The sequence below is a fragment of the Styela clava genome, chromosome 3 (assembly GCF_964204865.1).
Source record: "Styela clava chromosome 3, kaStyClav1.hap1.2, whole genome shotgun sequence".
In the NCBI taxonomy this organism is placed as follows: Eukaryota; Metazoa; Chordata; class Ascidiacea; order Stolidobranchia; family Styelidae; genus Styela; species Styela clava.
The window spans coordinates 17,873,270-17,887,079 of record NC_135252.1 but is presented as its reverse complement, the minus strand read 5'-3'; the positions used below and the strand labels follow the sequence as shown (position 1 = coordinate 17,887,079).

Genomic DNA, 13,810 nt, shown 5'->3' with positions numbered 1-13,810 from the left:
TAAGAATGTGACACAAGTTTATTTATTTCTACTGCGGCAATACCATCGACATTATCATGAATGATCCTAATTTTTACTTTCACATTGTAGTTGGTCGAATTGTATTTGAAATACTCTTATTGATGAGTCTATTTTCCAGTGAAATTATTATTATATTTTATTCCACAAAAATTAGATATAGATAGGGCTTTGATGACAAACTGAATGAATTTCCATCAAAAAAACAATATTTCGTTCACCACTAACCAACTGAAAGAACATTTTCTCATTACATTCATATTTTCGAACTTTATATAAACCACAATATTCAAACTTTTTCATGTGAGAATACTTATAAAGACAACAAAACAAAGTATAAACTACCAGAAAATAGACTAGTTTTATAAATATAAACCAGACATCACGGAATCAGCAAAACGAAAATATTCTATATTCCACTACTAAAATAACACACCATTTTCTAAAAAACGAATAAGAGATGAAAAGTACACTAATTGGAATAAATTATTCAAAAGAATTCGAGAAATTAGATTATATATCCATGGCACATCTACGTCATAAAGCTGTTTAGAAGTAATGTAAGGATATTCAGATAAAACACATGTATTACTTGCATTAGAGCATCACAAAATACTAATACTATTTCAACATTAAAAATTCATGTCCTACAGTTTATTGTATCCTTTATTTATATTATATTCATGATAAGATGATTTGAATACAAAATCTTGTAAGACGAGTTTAGAATATCAATAAATTGGTTACATCAGGGTTTTGTCAATACACCATGCTTGGAACGCAGCGGACGCAACGCAAGCTTAAAACTTCCGCTGCTATAATTAAAAAGGCATCTATAACATTGTCAGATATCGATTCTTATTAAACAGATGTGCTAAATTGGACAGTTTACTTCCACATCTATCACTTAAAAACCAAATGTTCATTTTATAATAAGATATTTGAATATTCATTCACCTGTGATATTTAGCAGCTGCAATGGTACGATCAGCCAAGGTGAAGGCAGGAATGCATATAATATTAATTGTAATGCAATAGATAATAAAGATATGAACGCAACTGTGCACGGTTTCAATACTTTGATCAACTTCCGCCCACATAAACTGGATATCATTGCACATATGGCATTCACTGAAACAAAAAGAAAAATTAATAAAACAGTAAAACTAATGATGATGAATTGTTACTCCATTCCTTCTAATTATGACTCTGGAACATTGAAGAATAATCAAAATCAAATAAATAAATTAGCCTGCATTGATAGGCTGGACATTTTATACCCCAAACGGATCCGGAAACACTCCGGTCTTCACCTCTCCAGTTATAAGTGACTTATTGTCTATGGCTTTGCTCAGAGCGAAGGTATTCAATAGACCATTTTATCAAACCGATCTGATTCATATAGGATGTGAAGTCGGTGTTGGAATTTTTTATTGATATAAGAGCCAAAGCTGGAGTCTTTTATACTTCCAAAATTCATGACTCAATAGTCAGAGCAGATATTTTAAGTCATTATTAAAATCAGGAGTCAGCATTTTTCATCCTACTCACGGTATATAATTAATTGGAGTCAAAAATCTAAAAAGCACTCAGTTGGTTGAATATCCTCGACATAAATTAAAGAAGTCATGGGCAAAGTTTTTAAGTTTTGATCGAAATACCAGGATTCAAAGTATAAATAAGGATCCCTGTAAACCAAGGCTTCACTGCTAACTCTGCTGTAAACAACACTGTTTAGAATTTAGACTACAAGATCTTCCTCTACCTGATACATAGCTTCCATAGACAAGCTCAGATGCTCCTTCCATATCTTGAATCTTCCAAAGAATAAAATTCTGTATCGGAGCTTGTGTTATGCCAACGACAAATATTGTGATCAATAGAAGAAATAGTCTGCAAAATATTAGTAAAAAATTACAAAATAAGAAAAGAAATTCAAGTACAAAATAGTTCAACGGGAGTTTTTTATTAATATTTCAAAATGATATCCTGAGTAGCGATATCTAAATATATCCTAAGTTGTTCTTCGTAAATAATGAATAAATGACATAGTTCATTTAAAAAAGGTGATATGATAAAAATTGCCTCTAAAATTATTTCCAATAGCATTCTTTTGAATATAAGCTAGTTTCATTGGACTTCTCTAATTGGGAGTAGAGTCAAGTTAAAAGCAAATATTCTGGACAATATTAAATTAAAGTTCACTATATACATTCTCAAAGTGATCCATACTAAGCCCCATGGATCCGGTGGAGAAACCTAGGAGCTCAGCGATTTATTATTAAATTACTGATTAAGCTAGTTTTGTAATTGTCCAAATATGAAATAAATACATCTGTGTCACTAATGAATAAAGTAATTTCAATTTACTCAGGAATATTAATCGATAAGAAGCAATGTGTTTTTTTTTGTTCACTCTTATAAATTTATCGTGGGGCCACGTATGTACTGGTCGACCTCTTAATACGGACTTCATAACGCCAAAAGTTTGACATTAGATATTTTATATGTTTCAAAAAATAGATAATAATCAAAAATTCCAGCGAAATTTTAATCCAAAATTTTAAATTTCAGCGTACCCCAAACATAGCTAAAATTAAATTTTTGCCATAGAACAAATATCATAAAAATTCAATATAAAAACATAACAGGAAATACATCATGATGTAAAATGAATTATTTTGTTTACAACATATGTCATCTGTTTACTTAAGAAATGACAAATAGTCTTGTGTATTTACTTTACATCAAATGAGATATCAATTAAGAGGTGAAGAAACCTGAAAGTTACCTATAAATGAATTGTGAAAAACGGACTCGCTCTTTCAAGTATAAATGTGGAAAGTCGTAATTCATTTTTATAAATCATTTCTACCCCAAATCTTTAGATTCAAAAGATGATACGAATTACATCGCAGAGCGAATAATTGCCACAACCTCCATTTCTTTTTTAATATAAAAAAACTTGTTTTGAAAATTAGAAATTACCATTACCAACTCTGGGACCTTATTGGAGTAAATTAATAAGTCATATTCTGTTCATTCCAAACATAGTATCCCCATATTACTGAAAACTAGTTTCTAGTGCAAAGCCTCGTTCAAAAAGAATCTCACTAAAATACATCTCAAACCTGCAACTTGAACATGCGGTTGACGTGCAAGGGGTACATTTTCTTCCAGAACCTTCCGATATTGTTGACCGTGTAGAACTGGAAGCTCCATCGTAGGATGGATAAAAAGGTGCCAGCATGAATGAAATTCCGAGAAGTAGTGCAAATAGGTAGAAGTGAATGTGAAACCTGAAAATTTGATAAAAAAAATTGAAATTTTAGTGCAATGGTTAAAATGAAACCTGAAAAGTAAATAAATGAATGAAAATTAAATTATACTTTAGTGTCCGAATGGTGAGTGTGTTGGTCTCAGTAATAGCAAAGAAGATCGGCCATTGTTAGTTTGAGCATTGTTCATTTCAGGAGCAGCCACATATTCGAAACCAAGCGATGAAAATAATTTGCATTAGAAACTAGCTCTTTATATAACAATGGTTCCCAAACTTCCAAACTTATGACACATCAGATTTACTTGCATTTAGTAACATTGAGAACAGTACAGGAAAGAAAAGAAATCCTTTTTAATAACCAATGTGTTACAAGAGCTTGTTATTGACCAAATGAGCAATCCTAATATGCCTGAATGTCTAATATGGCCAGGCATACCCTCTCAGCATTAATATTAATAACAGATTTGACCGCTTTATTACAAGTTCTAAATGCGAACAGATGTATTTTTTGCAAAGTATTTTTCAAAAATGGATTGATATTTTGACTGAGCAATGGGAATTATCTCACAATGCACTTGCTGTAAAAAACATGAGCATATGTTCCAGTTTCTTCATTAGGATTGTCTGTCACTGCACACGTGGAGTCTATTACGTCAAAACTTAACGATCAATATTTGAATAGAACGCTTCCGAATCTTATCACAATTATTACCAACAGTAAGATCATGCATAAACTTGTGTGATCTATAGATGCAAACTCCCTAAACTAAGATCAAAAGCTTGTACCAGGATACTGTATGTATTGTATTGTTTGCAAAAAGGGCGGGGGACGAAAAAAAACTGGTCACAGACAATGGGAATGATATCGATAAATTTAGTCTTTGTTTAATTAACATTGACTAAACTTTATTTTGTGGTCAGATTGCTGATATATCGAAATATCGGCATCCGGATGCAAACTTATGAAATTGAAGTCTAAAACAATGGAAGTTGAAACCAGGAATGATGAAAAAATTCTGCAAACTATTTTGTTCCAAGATTATTAAATATATCAATCCTAAGCTTTCGTGCCTCATAATGAAGCACAAATCGGTACATAACTGAAGGTGGTTTGGAATTAATAAAAAAAAAGTTATAAGGTCTTCACGTTTTTTTTTTATATAATCCAGACAAAAAATTGTTCGTTTTCTATGATGTAACGCTATCAAGAATTATTTACTAAGATTTTATTGCTGAAACTTCTTGGAATAAATTCACAAACTATTACAAAATTCAAGAATAGGGTTCTCCCAACAACATAACTATTTAACACTCAACCCATTCCAGACCTAGGATGTCTAAAACAGACTTCCGGTGTCCACTTCTACTATCACAATTTTATTGGTAATAGTTCAAAATTTCCTTTAATACTCGATTTCACCTGTTTATAGTCCCGTTGATGAAACAAGGTGAAAAATAGACGATAATTGACGCGATAATTCCACACAATGCCGCACCAACCAGAGCAGACATTCGATGTTTTCCATATTGATTTAAACTGTCCAATTCATCCAACAGATTGTACAATGAATTATCGCTGACGAGTTCCACCGGTGCAGACAGTATTTCTCCTGTTTTACATTAAAACGATAAGAGATTAGTGGTCAAGTTTATTGCATGGGGTAGAATTCGCAATTTCTTGATGGAAAATCATGAATCCTATTTATTTATTGTTATATTTGGAACAATATAAACGAGAATATCGGTCAGAGACCGAAGACTTATCGATCTTACTCCATAGTGACACCTTGTGTCCCATCACTAATTAATTAATAACTCGCTAATTATACGACATAATTCGCCCAAAATCAATAGACTTCTGATCCGAGATATGATGAATGCAGATGCAAAATCTGGAGCAGATTCAATCTCGCTTTCGTGAGATATCACGTGCATTTAACAGACAGACAGACAAATACCTATCAACATACTCACCGATTAAAATCGATAAGTAATAATACAAACCTGCTGCAACAATGATCAGGACACAGAGAAACAAATTGGAATTTGTTGAGATAAAAGGAGTTATTTCTTGTGCAAAATTCTTCATTGAATGTGTCAGATTCTTTAATACTTCATCTTTTTTCTGTCAAATTCAACAATAAGTAAAGATTTGATATGACAATTGAAGAACTTGTTGTAAACAACCGTGATATACAAAGTATTTTTCCAGAACAAAAGTGTTGCTGGTTGACCATGAGTTGAAATATCTTCAGAAATTGGAGGTTGTCATATTATCACGAATAGAAGATTATTGCAAAAATACATTTATAAATGAATAATCAGATAAAATTCAGTAAATTTTAGATTTTTGCCGATAGAAATACCTGAATTCATGATATTCCAGGTTCACAAAATTGAGCAAGTGAAACAACAGAAATAAACTAACGAATTAACCATATTTTAAAAATAAAACAATTATTAAAGTAACAGCATTATTTTCTATAAAAGACATATCCCACCTCTGAAAGGGATGTCAAATTGATATTTTTTATTGCATCGAATATTCCAGTTGACGACGAAGTATTATTATTATCAACTTCTCTCTTTGCTCTGCCATTAAATCTATTCCATCTTCTTTCTCTCCTAAAACCGCTCGTTCCAAAGTTACTATTCTCACTTTTGGAAAGTTGTTCGATAATTCTATTCACCAAGGATTCTTGTTTCCATGTTTTCCAATTTTTTGTTTTTTCTGAGCTTTCTACATACTCAGCAATAATGTCATCATCTTCACTAGTAATACCTTGTTCATGTAATAGAGTAGCCATACTTTTCGCCATTTTGTAAACTGATGGTGTAGTGATCGTGTCCGTTGAAGTTGTTGTCGTTGAAGTTTTCAGAATAGTGGTTGTTGGAGTCGTTGAAGATGGAGCAGTGGTGGTTGTGGTTGTTGTTGTTGTAGGCGGCTCTTGTTCCAATGTACCAGTAGATGTAGTAAAAATGGTCGTAGGCTCTGTGGTAAATTTGTTCGATTTGGTTGTTTTTTCCACAGTTGATGATGTACTTGATATTGTTGTTCGAGGTTTGGTTGACGTGATGATAATACCTTCATGCAATGTAGTCAATCTTCTTTCTGTTGCATTGCCTGAAATATGGCAGTATTGTTATCAGTGTTCACTATTAGCGCACTTTTTTGCGAAAATTGCGAAGCACTTTCGCAACTTTTTTTAGGGACTGCGAAATAGCACTTTTTTCCGATTTTGAAGAGAAATAGCACTTTTTTCCGATTTTGAATGGAATAAAAATTCAAAGTTGACAAATAAGTAACATACTAGTACTTTTGTAACTCAATTCTGCATATCATAACGATATTTACCGGAATTCTAACCTATGAGATGCAGACATAGGAGATAAAGCTTTTGCATTAACGGCAAAATTCTTGTTTATAATATGATTATTATACAAGCACACCGATTCCGCTTCTCCCGCAAAAAGCAAAAAACGCTCCCGGGGCGTTTCTTTGAACCAGAGTGGTCATGTGACTATCGATGAATTCAAAATGACTATAAAAGTGTTAGTAACGTGTTATAGTCACTTTGGATGAATTGTGACCAAACTGCACGATTTTCAAATCAGACGAAACTTTTAGCAGCATGTCACAGATTTGCAAAATCAACAAATTCACAAAATACCATTTCATTTTATTGTATTTTATTGTAATCACAATGTTGAAAGGACGTGGCATTTTCCGGAATTTTGCGATATTTACACAACTATTTCTCATTGATATGCGAGGACGGATGGGCAAAATTCAATATTTTTTTGAATGGAATATTTTTAATGAGTACCGAATAAACGTGGTGGAAACATTAAAAAATCGGCAACAAAGCCTTTTTACTGGTTAATTCCGTTGTAATCGCTAATTGTTCTTGTCACCGATCGTTTTGGCGGCGATATCCAGGTTTTGGGTAATCTATATTCCAGCCCTCTCTTTTTTACAAATATGAATTCTTGTGGGTCGGCGGACATCGAAGTTTTATATTTCGGGTTTACCCGTTCGTTCACATCGGCAACAGCTGTTGAAGACATTGAGGACTCAAATTAACATTTGCGTTGGCTTTAATATTACCTATCAGGATTTGTAAATTTACCGTCCCAATTTTATGCGAATGGTAATATTATTGTCCATACCGTGATGCAGATATTTATTAAGAGGATAGTTAACTTTCTCATGTATTTCTATGATGATAAACTTCGCAAATCTGAAATTGTGCCAATCCTGAATGTTGATTTGAAATAGTGATTGAATAATTCGGCTATAAAGGCATTTCTGCGTGGTCATAAGACGAGATGACGTTAATGAACAGCACTTCTTCTACAGGATATTTTATGTATGCGACTTAATGCTAAAAAGATTGGACTCGTGCTTTTTTTTCGAGTGCTCGAGTGCCTAATAGAGGTCAGGCGCTAATTGTAACTACTTCCCTCAAGTTTCAACGTGTTTTCAACAAAACAATACCCGGGCGATAATTATAGCTGAAATGTTACCGAGCAATTCACAATTTTATTTATGGAATTTGCAAATTCACCAGTTTCTTGACGATTTTGATATTGTCACGCCCTAATTATTAGTGCAAAAAATACTCCCCTTCTTCCGCGGCGGTTTGACGGGTTCTTTGTTTCATTCTTCAGAAAGTTCTGACACGGGGATATAGAATACTGAATCCGGAGGGTTGAATCCCTGTCCACTTACTGGTGATTTTCCGTTTTGAAATGCGTGAAACATTCTCTATTTTAAATTAAATGACGTTTCGCGGGCGGAGTTCTCCCCGAAAATGATGTGTTCCAGACGTTAGTTAGACGATAGATAAAACATTAGATTAATAATTTTCGCGACGCCCCGTTTTCGAAAATACAAATTTATATCGCAAAAAAAATGCGTTATGATACATTTGGAATAAAACATTATTTACGGTTAATTCAGAACACATTTTACTCTCCATGACACCCGGTATCCGAAAATACAGTTGTATCTCGAAAAATGTGTTTCGTTACATTTAAAATAAAACATTTTTGCCATTAATTTAGATCCTATTTTACTTTTCACGACACCCGTTTCCGAAAATACAAGGTTATATCCCGAAAATGTGTTTTGTTACATTTAAAATAAAACATTTTTGCGATTAATTTAGATCATATTTTACTTTTCAGGACACCCGTTTTCGAAAATACCAGGGTATATCGCAAAATGTGTTTTGTTACATTTAAAATAAAACATTTTTGCGATTACTTTAGATCAAAATTTTACCTTTCACGGCAACCCGTTTCCGAAAATACAAAGTTATATCACAAAAAAATGCGTTTTGTTACATTTATTTTGCATTCCCAAATTAAGGTCGTCGATGAATCTGTTCCTGTCGTTCAATCTCGACACACGTTTGGACGAGTGTGGGGTGGTTTTTTGGTCGACGATAAATTAAAAAGTTGCCACACGTTATTTGTATAACGATAATAACTGAAAATTAAGATTTTATAATAGAAGTGAATTTGTCTCAAGATGGTATTTTACGATTCCTGCCCACAGAAAATAAACACGCTGACAGTCTTGGTTATAATTGATATTCGTTTAATTTATTTTACACTATTAATAAACGCGCCACACCAATTGCAACCATATAAATTGCAGTCGCATCGGTATGGACTGTATGTTTTTGGCGCTCTCACATTAATAATAATTTTCAACAAAACAATACCCCGGCGGTCATGAAAGCTGAATTCGTTACCGAATAATTCACAATTTTATTTACGGAATTTGCAATTTCAAGATCTCACTCGACGATTTTGATGATGTCATGCCCTAATTATTACTGCTTAAATGCCTCAAAATACAACAAATGTAATCATTTTCGACGATAACAGGCGCAACAATTCGTAAACGAGCCGTTATAACAAAATTCGCGATTGATTTTACCTCTCTCTTGTTTACAATTTTAACATCCCGCCGGCCATGTATGGTCGAATAAAATGTTCACATATTCGAAACATGACTTGGCCAAGGATGGAAGGGATCACTAAATAGCTAATAGAAAGTACATACGCGAGGGTATGATATTAATATCTTATATTTGTGAGCATATCACAGGACGGAAATATTTTGCACCCGGATGTTTGTTGGCAGAACAACGATACACTAAAGTTAATTGGTCGAATACAGGGAAGTATTTATTTATCATCTCACTTGCGAACATTTAGGTTTTGGCGGAATTGTACGATCATGTTGTCTTTCTTAAGTAATAACTTTTTCAATAAATGTTCATTTTACTTTTGCGTCTTTATTATATGTCGGGATTTCATTTATTTTAAATTCGAAATTGTCCGAAATACTCCAACAGGTGTATAGGTACAATAATAATAGTACTTACCAAAGTACTTACCAGGGAAGTTTAATACACACCATGTGTAAAGGGCGTCGTAACTCCCGTTTATTAATTATAATTTTTTTTACATTCTGCTTAAAAAACAACGGTAGTCATCTCACGTATCTCTCGCGACCAAATCTTTTTTGTTTTGTATGGCATCGTCTTGGCGACGAATTTATTGCCGACTGAATTTTAATTGTGTTTTAGGATAAGTTATTTTTTGTTTGTTGGTTTCTAAACTTTACAAACTTTATCAAATGGATTGGTATTTCGAGACACTCTCAAAATTATTTGGGATCCATTATCATATCATTCGTTTATTTTTTATATTCATGTTTTTCTCAAGAATCACCCTCGTTATATTTAGTGTACCTTCGCAAAAGAAAACTCTTTGATGTCATCGTTCCTATTAGTGTAATTGAAATATATGGAAACCTCGCAAGTGGCATTGTGATGCGAATATTTGATACTAGGTCAGCAGCATTACAAAGAGTGCTATTTATGAATGCTGAAAGTACATGACATTACTAAACATTTTGCCAATATATGATGTTTTCTGCCCGATTTAAACTAACTCGCACGCAAACCAAGGCATGTCGACATTCAAAAATTACTTGTCTTTCGGTAAGCTCTGAAATAGTATAATATAAATGTAAACGAGAAATTAGGTCACGCTAGCTCACGAAACGGGAGGATTTTCAAAGTGATCTTGTGTAATATTTCGGAGAAAAAATGTTGAAAAGAAAGTAGGTCAACCTATCTCCTAAAACAGGGGAGTATCCTGCATAATATTCCGGAGGGAACGTAGGTTAACCTATCTTTTAAAACAGCAGGTGGCGACTTTCAAAGTGGTTCAAAATCACAAATTAATAATTATCAGATTAGGTTTAGGGATGAATCGAAAAGTTGAATTTCCATCGCACCTAACCCTAATTAGTTGATTGCTATTTATATTTGGGGGGGGGGAGATTATTTTGCACGGGATTTGTACAAACGATCCACCCTGTAACTAATATGGTTTCCAGCCTGCCTCGTGTCTGTTAGTTGGAAGGAGTAACAAATGTGAAAGTCTTCGCTGTTTACACGAGTAAGCAACTGACACCGTGATACATTGCATGAAAGTTTTGTCGGCGGCAGGTGTTAGCAGATGTCATTTCGTTGCCGATGAATTCGCTTGTTTTAATTAAACATGAATTCGCTTAAAGGGAACTCGTTAACGGAAAGGCTTCTCTTTAATTCATAATATTAACCGGAGGAGCGCTTTTTCGAGTATCTATGCCGTTTTAAATGGGTTATATGAAAGGCTAGGGCACCTAACTTGTTAAAATCGGCAAAAGCACTTTCGCACTTTTTTTTTGGACTGCGAAGCACTTTCGCACTCATAATTTGCTTAGAGTTAACACTGATTGTTATTAATGTATTCAAATAAATACGACATCAATTAGTGGTATAGAGAGGGAGTCATTCAAGATATTGGGAAGAGCTGACACTTGAGTATTGATCGAAATAATATATTACCAAATAATAGTTGAAAAATATGAGCTCTTTCATATGTATAAAATTATCACTACAGCAATTTTCCATTCATGTGATTTTTTCAAAAAAGGTCGATCACAAGCCTTCCATTAGAAGTAAAATACATAATCATAGGAAAGTTGCAAGCCTCACTGTCAAGTTCAGAGCTATAGGTTCGATTCCATTTGTTTTTGCAATACTTTGAATGCTTTCGAAGACGTTGTTTTAAAAACTGATAGATGGTCATTGCAATTAATAAAGCGAAGAATTGCAATAAGAAGAGTACCAAGAACATATATTGTTTGTGTATTTACTGAATTGAACTAGAAAACTAATTTATCCAAATTATTTTAACAATCATAATTTCCATATTTAATTGAGGATATACAGGTAAGCATTAAAATATGTAATGAATGTTAATAATGAGCAAATCACAAAAGCATTGGCCTAATAATAACAATAACTATAGAGTCTCAAGTCAGGAAGTTTCATCTGACAAGAGTGTGAGGGTGTAATATGAATAATACAGGTTATGACATTTATGTTTTTGACAAAACGATAATGATGATTCACCAGAAAAATAGAACGAAAAAACATACGCGATAACGTTATAGATTTTTAATCTCATCTACAATTTGAAATTAATAAATTTATGGTATTTCTTGCTGGTATACAGAACTCGGAAATTAATCCTTTTTTGTTGAAGTAAAGAAAAGAGACGACAATAGCAAATATTGTGTATTTTGAAATATTCATTGAATCTGATCCTATTCATAAAACGGGCCCAAAACTAATCAAAACAAGATGCTTCATTTTATTATGGCCAAATTTTGCGAAAATAATTCTAGGAATACAGCGGTTTTTTGGGAAACAATTTTGTCATGCAATTTACATTATTAACTACCGTAATCGATTGAAAATGATCATTCTTGTTAAATAAGCAAATAAGCGTGGTCTGGTCTGCTGAGGATAATCAAGACAAGCTGGCTTTAGAATTAAATAAAATATTAACAAAACCACATCATTTCCTGTCTATGGTTCAAATACAGGAAATGACACGCTTCATAAATAAATACAAAGCAGACTGAACAGCAGGGATTAATGGTTAAAAAATTTGATTACCACAAAATTCAAATTTCTTGCCATAATATTTATTACAGAAATAATTTTGATTAAGGAATAATTTTTATCTTGAAGGCAGACCAAGCCAAATTGATAAAATATATACAAATATAATACTACTACTTACTAGGAGAATATTCCTCGTTATAAAAAGGCAAGAAAATTGGATATATATTAAAAATGTCGTTACAATATCACATATGTATGATAGAGCTTGTCTATCATGAATTTCAAATGAAAGAAACAATATGAAATACATGTTCATATTATTTTTATCAAATAAGCAATCCATTTTAGGCATAACGAATTGATTTGTTATTTCCAATAGCAAAAACAATCTGAATACACTAAATCTGTTATCTGGATACACTAAATTTGAAATATTTATTAACTTACTCATTAGCAAAATAGGAGTCGTAATATTATGTCGAACTTCTACAGAATGCCATTTGGTTGAAAACGGTGGAGATTCATTGAGACATATTTGCAATGGAAGGTCGTTATTGACAGTTGGAAGAAGAGTGAGAGATAGGTTACTTCCAATTACAATGAATATACTGTAGCACAGGATAGTCCTTGTTTTATTCACCCTGAAAATTGTTATTTATTTTTATAATATTTGTGTGTTCAACAAGATAAATGACTTCTTAATGTAATTACAATTACTGCATGGATAATGATAAGATTCATAATTATGGTAATTGTGTTAATAACACCAAATTCTTATTGCTGAAACATCAATTTAAATTCGGCAAACACAAAAGAAAAATTTGTATAGTGATATTGGAAGATTGGTTATTAATAGGATTTCAGGTTATAGGCTAGTCATTTTCGTAATTAAAACTATTTTCGTCACATTCTTAGAAGAAAATATTTTGCCATAAAAAATCATCACTTTGAATATTGAAAACTAAGATAGGTATATGGAAACCCTTTGTATTGTAACCTATAGGTAGTTGCCATTGATTAAACTATACTTCGCCACAAAAAAATATTTATGAGCTGATGCACAGTCTCTATAGGAACAAAGTCATGATTCATCTCCATCTGTTTATACTTCCTCTAATTGTATTAAACTTACAATTCTTTCCTATAGTAAAAAAAGGTGTCATTCAAATGAAAACAGTCCTAAATTGAGAGAGAGAGAGAGATACTTAACAAACCTGTGTGCAAGAGCCATCCATATCGGTGAAACACAAAACCATAGCAATGATTTCATTCCAAGTACAAGACCAGTCTGTGAAGCTGTTAATCCCATTTGTCGAAAATAAAGAGTGATAAATGGAAGAAGACAAGCTTTCCCTCCATAGTAGAAAAGATAGAACGAACTTGCAATAAATACTGAACGTTTTACATCCCATTGTACTTTCCTACTAAACCTATCCATGGTATTTGGTCTCATAAAATCTAAATAAAAAAAACAGATCAACAGTGGGGCATAGCTGATGGAATTGTTTTCGTTCGACCAAATTCTCAT

The 13,810-nt window shown here is 32.7% G+C and overlaps 1 protein-coding gene across 1 annotated transcript in view; it reads right to left on the bottom strand.

Annotated features, from left to right (window-relative positions):
• Positions 1-13,810, bottom strand: part of LOC120343508 (major facilitator superfamily domain-containing protein 6-like protein B) — an 18,721-nt gene extending 4,911 nt beyond the window's left edge. Inside the window, exons 1-8 of the mRNA XM_039412711.2 lie at positions 13,497-13,810; positions 12,730-12,923; positions 5,800-6,422; positions 5,303-5,423; positions 4,719-4,908; positions 3,150-3,317; positions 1,784-1,911; positions 976-1,149 (exon numbers count right to left, since the gene is read on the bottom strand). Of these exons, the coding sequence (XP_039268645.2) occupies positions 976-1,149; positions 1,784-1,911; positions 3,150-3,317; positions 4,719-4,908; positions 5,303-5,423; positions 5,800-6,422; positions 12,730-12,923; positions 13,497-13,810 (1,912 nt within the window). The remainder of the gene's footprint in view (positions 1-975; positions 1,150-1,783; positions 1,912-3,149; positions 3,318-4,718; positions 4,909-5,302; positions 5,424-5,799; positions 6,423-12,729; positions 12,924-13,496) is intronic.